Source organism: Podarcis filfolensis, assembly GCF_964270895.1.
Source record: "Podarcis filfolensis genome assembly, chromosome: 1".
In the NCBI taxonomy this organism is placed as follows: Eukaryota; Metazoa; Chordata; class Lepidosauria; order Squamata; family Lacertidae; genus Podarcis; species Podarcis filfolensis.
Window position 1 is genome coordinate 28,469,101 of NC_139604.1, and position 14,257 is coordinate 28,483,357.

General features: G+C 39.1%; 1 protein-coding gene across 1 annotated transcript in view; it reads right to left on the minus strand.

Moving 5' to 3' along the window:
- Window positions 1-1,306: 1,306 nt before the first annotated feature.
- Window positions 1,307-14,257, minus strand: part of SCN2A (sodium voltage-gated channel alpha subunit 2) — a 96,420-nt gene continuing 83,469 nt past the window's right edge. Inside the window, 7 exon segments of the mRNA XM_083577617.1 lie at window positions 1,307-4,794; window positions 5,036-5,306; window positions 6,322-6,446; window positions 8,121-8,262; window positions 9,553-9,606; window positions 11,189-11,470; window positions 13,994-14,116. Of these exon segments, the coding sequence (XP_083433743.1) occupies window positions 3,599-4,794; window positions 5,036-5,306; window positions 6,322-6,446; window positions 8,121-8,262; window positions 9,553-9,606; window positions 11,189-11,470; window positions 13,994-14,116 (2,193 nt within the window). The 3' untranslated portion in view covers window positions 1,307-3,598.

Here is a 14,257-nt window from a genome sequence, read left to right on the forward strand (position 1 = left end):
GAGGAAAAAAACCCAACCTCAATGTGTTATATAGATATGAGAAGGATATGCACAGAGGCTTAATTTAGCCAAATCCCATTTCTTAGAGATAACAATAATGGCTGTATAAAGTGCAAATTTGTAAGGTGCATATATAAAATATTGGTAATCTAAGGAGGGTGTCCGAATGGGGCACTTGTACTCACAAACATGTTCCTGGGCACCCTCTGTCTGCAGTTAAAATTTAAGCTTGAAACCACTCTGTTGTAGCCAACTGGTGTCCCCCCCCCCCAATTCAAGCCTAACTATTGGATGGGTGGGTGCATGTGTGATATTTTGTGTGTGTGTGTGTGTGTGTGTGTGTGTGTGTGTGTGTGGTTCCATGAGTGCTGCTCCAGTTTGCAAATGTGCTGACAGGACAAAAAACATTGGCAACCTGTGATCTAAAGGCACCTTTGCACATGCATGATTTCATTTTGATGACTACAATAAGTCAACATTTCCTTCAGAACTGGGGTTCCATGGGCTAAATAACATGTAATAGCCACTATTCCATCTTGCTGCAGGAGAGGAAAAGATGGGGAAACAAGACCCACTCCATTAGTTCTGCTGAAATACAAGCTCCATTTGGCGCATCCCAAACTAATTCTATTTAAGATGCACGTTGTAAGAATTTTGCATAGTAAGAACCAGGTCCTGACTTTGCAAGTTTTCCTCTTCCCTCATTTTTTTGCCCTTTTGTGTGATGTTTTCTTGATTGTAAACATATGGGGAAGGGCTCCATTCTCTGTTACTCATCATATGTAAGATGTTTTGTGAGTCTTTCTAGCTAAAGAATGGGGTAAAGCCTTTTAAGTAAATAAATGCCATGGACAGAACTTTCATACCATCTCAGGCACAATATTCCCATGGAATCAGCTCACTTATAAAGCTGCACGTCATCAAACATACAGTACCTGCATGCCTGATGCAAACCTGTAAGAGGTAAGAAATGTGAAGTGAAAGTCTGTTTAGCCATTCATAATGAAAATGAACATGATCTGTCACAAAGGGCACAGATTCAGAGAGTCATATAGTGATGGACTATAGTGGAAGAGTCCATCTATTCTACGCTTTATGGCTCAGATGTGTATCAGCATAAGGAGTCCATTTTCAGTGACATTCTCATGCCAAATGTGATGTACTCCGGTACCTGTGTTTAAGACTGAAACATCAAAATCCTCTTATTTTTATTATATTTGTGAACATCTCTTTAAGGTGAGAATTCCAGCCATCTGAAAATATATTGTAGTAAAAGAAAACAAAAAACAAAGACAGAACCATCAAGTACAATAAAAAAAATGAAGTCTTTATTCTTTTGGCTCAACTGTAATGTGGCTTACCGTTCTTTATGGTAATAGCATTTTCCTGCATGCAGTTCACCAACACACAAAGTCAACAGTTTCAGTAAAAGGAGGAATTAACATTTAATTTTTGCCTGTGAATGGAATACGGGAAAAGAAAATGTCCTGGTGTGATCAGATATACAAGTTCGCTACTTGGTTCTTGTGGAGGGGGAGAAATTATAATTGTAGAACCGCATATAATATTTAGAAGACTTCTAGTGCAGCATGAATCAACAAGAATAAGAATAGTCTATGTAAACAAACACTGGGAAAGATCAAGGATTTTATGGATAATAAGACTAACTGCTTATGCAGGCAGTGCTAGGAATTCAAACAAATCTTTCCCACCACATTTCAATTACAAGTTATAGCTATTTGGAAGCAAGTGCATTTTGGACTCCATCTGAAAATTCACATTAAGATGTGTGCAAAAATACAGTACTAATTAAAAAAAAAAAGAAGTAACCCAGAAACCTAACATTACCCCCATTCTCGCCTTTCATTATTTTTCTACTTTGTGAAGTTCTTCAATTAAAAAGTGCTATGGACAGAAAGTAAGAATTGCCTGTGACATCGACCTGAAGATCAGTTTTGTTTTGCCATTTATGTACAAAATGCTGAAAAATAAAATTGAATGACATCTGTACACTATTTATATTTTTTCTTAGAAAATCCTAACCATGTATTTGAACAGATTTAAGCAGTTTGCAACATGATGTGTACAGCTGGCTACACACTGTACAATACTCACTTAAAATTCAAGAGAAGAATAAAGTAAGGGCAGAACAAGAAGTTTTTCTTTTCTTTTCTTTTCTTTTTTACCGGATAGCTGAAAACTATTGCTTGATGAAATGAGGAATGATATCTGGTTAAACAATTTGTTTCACTTTTACCACTGACATATGGCTTCCCATATTAGATTTCTGAACAAATCCAAGAAAAATACAGCAGCGAAGGCAAGATAAACAACATGCATCAGTGATAGCCTCCAAACTACTTATAATGGTACAGAATACATCATATTTTCCTGTTCAAGGCTTGCGAACTACAGTTATTGTGGTACATATTTGATGCAATAAATATTGTGCACAGGTCATTATTCCTTTGCTCAAACATGCACCACGGGGTTAAAAGAACTATTTACATAGACAGCATTATCTCATTGACACATACAGTGTCAACCTTGCTGAGAGCAGAAGATGGCTAAACAATACTGCAGGAGAAAGCAAAAACAAACTTATAAATGTCAGGTTCTTCTCCCCCCTCTTTTGGCCAGTTGAGTGCTCCAGATGAACACATTTTTGTTTCCTAAAGAACACTTAAACAAAAACCCCACCCGGTTTCCCCATCCAACTACAAATTTAGTTACGTGCGTGTCAACTTGACAACGGAACGGTACATAGAGGGGACAAAAATACCTCTGTCGAGTAACTGTTGAGTTTATGAGACTTACAGGCACATTTAAGAATTGTCAGGATGAGACGTAAAGATGTATACTTTTATTAAGCACCTCAGAATCTGGAGCCATCCTGAAACATGGAAGTATTTAAAACCCTTGTGCAAAGAAGTCTTACTTGTTTCCATGCATGGTCTATAAGTGCAGCATGCCTTCATGCAAATCACTTCTTCTGTCTGTACAAGAGAATCAGACAGAACAGCTGGTCCTCATGGTCCCCCTGACCCTGAACCCACCCACCCCTGAACATAAAACCCATTTACAAAAATAGTCACATATAATAGTAAACAACCTGTGAATTAAAAAAATGACAACCTCACCAACACTGATTTTTTTTGTAAAAATATGGCAAAAGGTGGCAGTTGGAATGCAAACAGTGGATACAGTTATTGTACTTGAGTGTTTTATGTTAAACACACATAAATTCTAGGTTTGCACCTCTTGTACTGGTCCCTACAGTCTGGGTAGCCATTTTTCTTTCCTCTTCAGCAGTGTCAGCTGGTAATAAAAACAGTAGCCTCCTGTCAAAGTTGCCATCCTGTTTTACACAGCAGCATGGGGATTGACAAGGGGGTCACTGTCTTGTTAATAGGCACTGACCTTAAGTATATATATAACATTTGTATATATATTTATAGATATATTTGTGTGTGTGTTTTTGTGTGTGTGTGCAAAAACAGTCTGTTTGGCATAAACCTCCACTTGGAGTCCTTTTGAAATAATACTCTATTTTCTCAAGCTGTAAACAATTTGTCACAAAGGGAATCCTTCGCTTTGCTCATTTTTTACTGTCCCTGATATCTTTACCTTTATCTTCCTTTTCTGATTTGTCTTTTTCATATTTGTCTTTATCAGGCTTTGTAACGCTATCATAGGAAGGTGGAGAGGTGGTGGAAGGGGTCATATCATTTTTTTCGGGGGTAGAATTCTCATTCAGCTTATCAATGATCATATCTTCTTTGATAAGAGCGTCATCTCCAGCTTTGATTCGATCCTTATTAAATAGGCAGGACACTTTTTTAACTTTTATCTTTAAGAGGTAGCGCCTGAAGGCTCGCTGAATGATGACAGCAGATACGTCCTCTTGCTTTCGTTTTAATGTGGTTGTAATTGGTTCATAAGAAGCTTTTGAAGGATTGGCTGCCATGAACCGATCTTCCATTTGAACACGAAGGGCATCCATTTCATCACTTTCACCCAAAACACGTTTTGTGAAAGCAAACAAGATGTCAAGGCAGTGAATTCTGTCACCACTTACCATGGGCAGATCCATTGCAATAAGCTGAACTTTGTTCGGTTTTGGTATTAAAAGGGGAGGATCCAGTGAAGCTGCAAAATCGGAGAGTTTACTAAACTCTATGAACTGAGTTGCATCTGGATCAAACTTTTCCCAAACTTCATAGAACATCTCAAAGTCGTCCTCGCTCAAAGGCTCAGCACTCTCTTCTGTAGCAACACTGAAGTTCTCCAAAATCACGGCAATATACATGTTTACTACAACTAAAAATGATATAATAATGTAGCTAACGAAGAAAAAAATCCCAACAGAAGGATTGCCACAGTCTCCTTTCACTGAACTTCCTGGGTGGTCTTTGTTAGGGTCACAGTCTGGTGGCCCACTGTTGAGAATGGGAGCTAGCAACCCATCCCAGCCAGCAGAGGTGGTGATTTGGAAAAGGCAGATCATGCTGTTGCCAAAAGTTTCAAAGTTGAACATGTCATCGATTCCCACTTCTCTCTTCACATAGGCAAAGTTGGACATTCCAAATATAGCGTAGATGAACATGACCAGGAAAAGGAGAAGACCGATGTTGAACAAGGCAGGGAGAGACATCATCAAGGCAAAAAGCAGAGTGCGGATCCCTTTAGCACCCTTGATGAGACGCAGGATGCGACCTATCCTGGCAAGTCGGATCACTCGGAACAAGGTGGGTGATACAAAGTATTTTTCAATAATCTCTGCTAGGAACATACCTAAAAACAAAAAATTATAAATAGGTTACTTAAAAAGGGAATGCATCATCTAACCTTAGTAGCATGATAAAAATTGCAACCCACCATTTAAAATGGAAAACGATCTCTACAGTATTCAGAAAATTACAATTAGAGATTAATTAAGATATTGAAAAGGTTTTTTTTTCATATTTCCCATTAACTTTCCAAAATTTTCATTAACCACCATTTTAGTGTTCTATTGAACTGTAATTTTTCTTACCTACAATGGATAAAATGACAACCACAAAATCAAAAATGTTCCAGCCAATGGTGAAATAATAATAGCGGAGTGAAATCAGTTTCAAGACACATTCTCCGGTGAAAAGGACTATGAAGATCAGATTAATTCGGTATAGATTAGTTTCCATTGCATCAGTTTGGTCATCTGTTTCTACCATCATGGTGACCATGTTAAGGCAGATAAGAATCATGATGCTGATGTCAAAGGCTTGTTTTGTTACAAAATCAAAGACCATGCCTTGAAATTTGTTCTGTAGATGAAGAAAACAATGTCTTATTCAAATATCTCATGATTTACATAGTTTACCAGTAGATACCTTGTACGGAACATTTGTAATTCATTCTACGGCAAACTGTTTAAGGTAAAACCAAATCTAGATGCACTAAGGGCCATTCCTCAGTACAGTGGGAGCTGCTGAGTGGCTTACACTCACAACTCTGCCGTAATGCAACAAGACCCTACAGTACAAAAGGGCATGAGTTTTTCCCATGCCAGTATTATCCCTCCTGGACAGGACAACACTGGCATGTGAAGGAAGTGTATCAATGGCCGCCCTGTGTGAGCTCTAAATCCTTACCTAAATGGCATAGGAAGCATATAGCTGTGCATATGTGCTGCCTACAGGCTTCCCATGGGCATCTATTATGAGAGCAGAAAGGTAGACTAGATGGGCCTTTGATCTAATCCAGCAGGGATCCTCTTATGTTCTTAGTTATTTAGATACAATATTTATTCCCCACCTTTCTAGTGCCCACTCAGGGCAGTGCCTAAGAAATATGTTCTTAATCTTGCATTGGATATAATTTTGACTGAGTGTAAATCTGTGTTCCAACTGCATTCCCACTTAACGCCCTCCCATCAGATGTCAAAGAGATAAACAACTACCTGACATTCAGAAGACATCTTAAGGCAGCCCTGTTCAGGGAAGTTTTTAATGTATGACATATTAGCGTATTTTTGGTCTTTGTGGAAGCCGCCAAGAGTGGCTGGGGAAGCCCAGCCAGATGGGCGGGGTACAAATAATAAATAATAATAATTATTATTATTATTACTCAAAACAAAAAAAAATTTTTCCTTCCAGTAGCACCTTAAAGACCAACTAAGTTAGTTCTTGGTATGAGCTTTCGTGTGCATGCACACTTCTTCAGATACACTGAAACAGAAGTTGCCAGATCCTTCTATATAGTGAGAAGGTGGGGACATTGTTATTTAATATATAGATAGATATATAAGTAAATAATGGTTGGAAACTTAATGAGGCTTACTGCTGGCCTTGGTATTGGTTTCTGTGGTTTCTTGGACCCCAGTTTTTTCATTGCATTGTAATATTTCTTCTGCTCTTCTGTCATAAAGATGTCTTGACCGCCAAAGTAAAGGGATGAAAGCAAACCTGGTTACAACCGGATACCTCTTTTTTTTTTTAAGCAAGCAAACAATTTTTATTTTTATTTTGCATCTATTCTTACTTAACAACCAACGTCTTTCATTGGGTCTCGGCATAGGAGAAAGTGCGGCTAACTGTTCACAAGGCACAAGGCACAGACCTTGCTTTCAGAGGTTTATGGGTTGAACTGAAGTAAGTCATACCCAACAACACCAACTGAAGTCAACCGACCTGATTGCTGAGGTCCAATAATTTCATTAGGTCTACACTGAGTAAGACTTAGTTAAATACATATTCCCTAGTCTAGTCCCCCTTTCCTTTACTATTATGGGAACTCTTATGTGCTCACATAGTAGCAACCCCCTTCCAAAAACTGGCCATCCCGGCCCCTTTCTTTTGATCAGAGAAAGGATGTTAGCATGCCATTCCCTTTGCGTGAGTCTGCTTTCATCACTGAAGGAACAGTGCTGGGAGTGGAGGCCGGGAAGGGAATCCCCCACTTCCCCACCCCACTTCTGCTCTGGTTGATCTGAGAATGTGGATGCAGCCCTGGTTGCACTGCTCTGTGAAGTCTTACTGCTGACGGCAAGGGATTAAGATTGCACCCTAATTTATTAAGTGTAATGAGGTTCAAAACAAGGGTTGCCAATTTATTTTCTAACCAGGCTCTGGTGTCTTTAATGGGTTTGTCTACTTTTACTGGTTTCTGCTGCTTCTCTATGTGTGTTAGGTACTGAGTTGAATAGGATCCAAAATGCAGCAGTCTGATTGGTCCTAGAACAATAGGATTCAGAATGCAGAAGTCTGATTGGTCCTAGAATAATAGGATTCAGAATGCAGAAGTCTGATTGGTCCACAGGAGCCACCCAATCCAGCTCCAGGTGGAAGTGAATCCGCAACCTGATTGGCCTACAGGAGAATCCCGGAATTAGCCAATCACGTGGGGCCCGTGATTGGCTAATTCCGGGATTCTCCTGTAGGCCAATCAGGTTGCCTACATTATTTATTTGTGTAAATAATGTATATAAAGCAGACATTCTGGGGGAACTTCCATTCCTCCTCACCACTATGAGCTGAATAAAGAGCATGAAATTCACTCTCGACTCCGAGTATATTTCAGTGTGCAAAAACTGGCTCATTGGGTGACATTAGCAAGGTGTGAAGTTAGTTCTCATGCTCTACAATCCCTCCCATTGTTTTCTGCACATTGTATGGCTGTCAAAAGCATAGGAGCTGCTTTGCCTGGGGATTTTCATTGAAAGCCTTGCCTTTAGAGGTTGGAAAAATGATAAAATCAGCAGATAAAGTACACATAGTCACAAAGTCCCTCCTAAATCTCTATTTTCCTTAAGGCTTTCCTGTGTCTTCAGAAGATGTTCATAAGAAATGTGTACCTCAGATATATTTTCCCCCTCTGCCTTCCGCATGCCCCTCAAACTATTACCATTCACTAATATGGTTCAACCAAAGTGAGTGACGTCACTTTGATTATGGAGATAGATTTAGGATTTGTTGGAAATGAACATTCTGCACTTTTTTGGGGGGGGGACCTAACCTTACAAAAAATCTCCTTAAAAAAACAACACAGTTGCAAATCTTGACGGCAAACACAGCACAACAGAGACTGAATCATTATCACTGAACCCTTGACAGTGCGTTCAGAACACAGCAACAGAATACTTATCTTCTTTTTTTGTTGATTAAAATTGTCTATGATGACACCAATAAATAAGTTCAAAGTGAAGAAAGATCCAAAGATGATAAAGATGACAAAGTAAAGATACATATACAGGTTATCCTCATAATGAGGTTGCTTCTCCACCTACAAAGACATTTTAAGGAAACATACATTAAGCCAACATTTAATATAATTAGCTATTATTCAGTATAATTATTTAAAATTGCCACAGACCTGCGCTTCCCCAGAATTTATTTTGACTTCACAGCTACAAATGGAAAACTCTAAACCGAAATATATTGGTACACAACATTGAACCATTCACCTATCTTTTTGCTCTGAGTTATAATTCAACATTTTCTCTCTCTGCTCCTCCACCTTAGTTCCATTACCTATCTGGATTTCAATCTAGACTCATATGGCTTTTGCTAACTCTGTATAGAGTCGTGATTAGAGTGCTGGTCTAGGACTGGAGATGCCCAGCTTCACATCCCACCTCAGCCATGAAACTTTGTGTGTGAGAGAGACCTTGGGCAGTCACTGGCTCTTTTTCTAACTCTACCTCACAGGGCCATTGTGAGGATCAAATGGGAAAGCAAATGGGAGCTGCATTGAGCTCCAGGGCAGACAGGAAGGATATAAATGTAATAAATGAATACATAAATATTGGTTAAAGGCAATCAAGGTCTACAGAATAATGTAGTAAAGGAATACTAGAAAAGATGGCAGATCCACAAAAGGGGAGAGACAGTGGAGAAAAATAAATAAGGAAGGAGCATGAGATAACAACAAATGCCAATTACACTAAGAAATACATGGAAAATTATTGCAGGGTGACTTTTTTTAAAATAATAATAATCTAAAGTAGGAGTATCCAATGTTGGACCCTCCAGATGTTGTGGAATCCAACTCCCATCAGCCCCAGCCAGCATGTCCAATGGCTAGGGATGATGGGAGTCGTAGTCTAAAACATCTGGATGGCACCCCATTGGCACCCCTGATATCAATCTATACTGTTACCCAGGATTTGTTGTTATAAAATTCCTATTTTTGGAATGATGTCTTGCAGTGATTTTTCTGCCCGTAACTGTTCAGCAATGACAATGTGTTTGAATATCTATCTACCTCCTAACTCTTAATGAGAACCTTTCAGACTCATGTATAGTTAAGGATCGAACAGAAGACAGACTGATCAGAGAGCGGAAAGTAGCAGTGGAGACTGAGGCAGGGAGAATAGGCAAGACAACCAGTGAAGACTAAGAGACAAAACAATTGTGGAGAAGTAACAGCCCTTTGGGGCCTGCAGACAGCAAATTTCAAAATAAAAGGCAGTGGCGATGGGTAGGGGAAGCAACCCTGAGAAATTAGAATTGAAATAATAGTTGTGTGAAATCTGAGTGCACAAGTGTGCTCGTGCCATGGTAGTGCACTTACATTTCGTGAATCCACAGCTGCATACATAATATCCATCCAACCTTTGAAGGTGGCCTGAAAATAGAACACCTTTTTTAATGCCTGCACTTCATAAACAATTTGGCAACCAAGGAACAAAAGCATACCATGTATGTATTAGGGCTGGATAAATCCGTTCAAGGTGGTCTGGGACAACATCCTATTAATTTCTAGCTGAATGAATAAGATTTAAAATACTTTACAAACTGTATGTTAGGACTATGTTAGGACTAGGGCCTTCCAGATGTTGTTGGACTCCAACTCCCATCAGGCCCAGCCAGCTTTGCCAATGGTCAGATATGGTAGAGTTGTAGTCCAGCAACATCTGGAGGGCCAGAAATACCCCACCCTGGAGAATTTCTTTTAAAAACGTTTTAAAACATAAATAGATAATGCCATTGACATGCATTAATGAACGAATGCATCTGTGTACATATTTTACAAATAATCATAGCTTTATTGAAGATTTGGTTAAGATTTGCACTGGACTGTGTGCTCCTATGTGTCTATTTCAGATCAAAGTTCAATACTGCCTGGACATAATGTTCCGATTTCTCAACAATGTTGCAAATATATGCATTTTGAGATCAGACAGTCTGCTGGTTCACTGTAGGCAGATTTCCCACTTCAATTTAACGCTAAGCTGTGTTCAGATAGCGTCTTGAAATTCTCAAGTCTGTTTCTGTGCAGATGCATTGGGAAGACATAATTTTACCAAATTTTCTTAGGAGGGGAAGTTCTTGGTGATAGTTCTTTCTTTCCCTCCTAAGGTCTCATTGCTGTTGTTTGGTCAAAGTGGTAGCAGCGATTGTAGCAGTAGAAGCAATTGCGTCAGACGCATGGCCACCATTTTCCACCCTTCATTGTGCCCCAGACTTAGTGTCATTCCACGGCACTGTGGTCGGAAAATGGTGTCTGCTGCCAAAAACATAAAAGACATAGGAAGCTGCCTTATATCATTGGTCCACTTAGCTCAGCATTGTCTGTGGCAGCTAAGAGCTGCTCTATGGGGTTTCAAACTGGAGACATTCAGTTAAGTTGTGGGTGAACATATCCGACGACACAGCGATTCTTCAAACAGCTCTTGTTTATTCACAGGCCAGAACAGAACTGAAGGGTTCAGTCAGTCTGCTTATATAGAGCTCCAGTACAACGCTACTGTAACAACTTTCTAAAACTATCCAATCACTGAACGTCACTTTCGATCCCTTATTTGCATAACTATCTACAGTATCCCCCTGCTGGCCCAGGGTGAGAACTTCAGTACATAACACATTCCCAGTCTGACATGAAGATGCCAGGGACTGAACTAGTGACCTTCTGCATACAAAACAGGTGCTCTGCCACAGAACAAGGGTCTTTCTCCTAAAGCTTGAATGAAAAAAATGGCGGAGAATGTTTGGAACCAACTTGGCAAAGTGGCCTTCTGTTGTGAAGTGGGAGAATGGGAAAAAGAAAAGTATTTGGGGGGGGGGAATCACTTCTGAGTAATTTTAGCTTAGTGGTATTTTTCCAGTAAAAATAAGACAGCATAAAAGAAAGCACAGCTAAACTTTTTTTTCTTTTTTCTTTAAAGAAGAAGTTAACTTTAAGAATTCTAGGAATAACAACCACTTACTACTTGAAGCAAAGAGAGGTAACCAAGGCCCACGTTATCAAAGTTGACTTTCACATTTTTCCACCGGGCGGTTTCATTTCTTTCTATGAGCTCTTCACACTGTGTTTGGTTGTCAACTTCATCGATGCTAAACATGTCCCCTGTTGTGGTATTAATGCAGTGGTAGAACTTGCCAGCAAAGAGATTGACTCCCATAATGCTGAAGATTAACCAGAATATAAGACATACGAGAAGCACATTCATGATCGATGGGATTGCTCCCAAGAGGGCATTCACTACCACCTATAAAACAAATGACACCGTAGAAAGTAAGTTTGACTGTGTAACTGCAAAAAAAAGGAGATGCTTTATCAATGTTGGGTGAGGATTTCTGAAATAAATTTTAAAAACTTCTGAAACCTTCATTATACATGTGCCCTTCATAACTCATGGAAGAAATGTAAGTATGATAAAAACCAAAGAAAGCAAGGAAGTGTAATACAATGGGGGTAGGGAAACCAGTCCGGCCATTGGAACTAAGAAACAGAACGTTCGGAGAGAAATGCCAACTACAGATAATCAACGTTACCAAACATAGGAGCGATACACAGTTTGTATTTTCCAAACACATAAAGAGTACACCATGTAGAAAAATAAAAGCAGCAAAACATCTCATGAAAGCCAACGTTTGCAATTTGGTGAGGGAAGAGAGTTTTGCACATCTAATTTTGACAGAGTGATGCCTCTTTTTTTGCTTTCAGATGGGGCATTTTGTGTAATGCCATACCCCTACAGCAGACATTTTGAGAGCAACGCTCACAATGATTTCTTAAAAGTTCAAATTAGCCTCAGAAGGTTAGCAAACCCTGGTCTAAGCCACCTAGAGCACCATACTCCAACACACAGTTGAGGTCATAGGTCAGAAGAAGTGTCTTTCAAGGAAGTTTGAGATTTAACACTTCTGAAAATGAAGTATCCCCTCGCTTTGGCATTTCATATCAGAACAGATCACTTTTGCCATGTGCTTCATAGAAATCTCTGCAGGCAGCTGAGAAGGATAGTCATTGTGCCATAGACAAGCAGCAGAAGTATATGAAGTATAGTTTCGCAGCCTGGTTAATATGTTACCCTGGTAACAGAGTCAGCAAGGAAAACACTTCTGTGTGGCTGGAGCTCGTAACATATGCAGGCTGCAGCCACGCTGGTCATTTAAGCCACTTGGTTAGCATCTGCACCAATGCCAATAGTGCAAATCAGAATTGTAGAATTGGAAGGCGAAAGAACGGCTCAGTGTGAGTGACCCATGTGGCTGCTGTTGGCAAACGATAAATTCTGCTTCATTTTTAATTTTGGTAAGCACCCAACAGCCAGCATTTAATATAGCACTGTATTGTTTAGCACACTTTTATTCCATTTCCATCCTCTCTTAAAAATAGCGTTACCCATCTTCTTTTTAAAAACGGTGATAAATAAATAAATCCATACGTACACAGACAGACAAATAAATGTATTATTACACGGTGTAGTGGACAGCTGGCTTCAAGGCACAGGCAGCGCAGAGTCTGTGGGAAATATGCCTCTCCTTTAGCTGCATGATCAGTCACATTATTCCCTCCATTACTGCTGCATTTCAAAAGCTGACCTACATTCCCCCCTTTCTGAGTCCTGCAGCAACACCACTCCCTTGCGGTATGAATCCTTTGACAAGCTCAAAATATGGTGCCAGAGATATGCTATCATCTGCCAGCAAGACATGTGGAGTATAGGGCCCCAGGTATAGGTGGCACTCGAGGTGGCAAAAGGCATGCCAATTACTTTAAATTTAGGGGGCTGTACCCAATGTAGAATAGCACACATATATCAGATATTTCTATTATTATTATTATTATTATTATTATTATTATTATTATTATTATTCTGTTTTTAATATTCTGTTGGGAGCCACCCAGAGTGGCAAAGTGGCTGGGGAAACCCAGCCAGATGGGTGGGGTATAAATACTAAATTATTATTATTATTATTATTATTATTATTAAACAGAATTATTATTATTATTAAACTGCTAGTGCAGTTATTTTCTTTTGGATGTTAAAAAAACCTTCTCATGTACATTATCAATATGTTAAAGGTTTCAGAATAGGAATGTAAACATTCAGTTTAAATACAAGAAAGCTATGGAGGATTTCTTCTTCCTGTTGGCAGTCTTGGGATTTTGTCATTCTCAATCATTGGGTGTTATCTGTAAATTTGGATACCACAACCTGATTCCAGGTCTTTGGAAGCCTCACTGATTACCACCATTCTGTTTCCACCTTCTGATTTCTAATAGATATTGATTCATAAGAGGAGCTATCAGCTGATCCCATGACTGTCAAGATTTGATGGAACAAACTTCTTAGCGCTACACTGAGCTCCTCCCAATATGTATTATTAATACATATGTATTATTATGTGTTATGTAATATGTATTCTTAATGCATATGCCTGCAAATCATATGCATGTGCACATACATTTAGATGCATCAAGGTAAGAATACCAGATGCTTAAAACCAAGCTTTTAAAATATAATCAAGAAGTTGACAATTCATAGTTAATTTAAAAATATGGAAAGTAAAATAATACAAGAGAGGAACTGAACTTTAGCTTTTTTAAAAATAAACTATTCTTCTCAGGAGGCTGAGAGAGAAGGCTGCTTGCTGCCCTGGGCCACTTTGTAAAATCCTGGATTTCTACCGAAAACTTTGCTTCTCATATTCTTAATATGCCATCCAGAAGATGATCATGATGGTTTTGTACGTTACGTTAAGCTCTTTCCATGTTTTCTTACCCTCATTCCTTCAAATCGTGATAAAGCTCTTAGGGGTCTCAAAGCCCTTAAAGTCCTCAGTGATTTAATGGCGCCAAGTTCAGAGTAGCCCAAGGCATTAGCTGTTAAGCTAACTAAAGAGACCTGCACATGAAGAAAAAAGAAATTAATCTTTAAGCTATATAACATATATAAGAATCAGCGCATACTTTTTCTATAACTTTGCAGAGATCATTTCAGTCATTCACTGTAGCAGAACAAATGGCTCAAAGGGCACCTCATGAT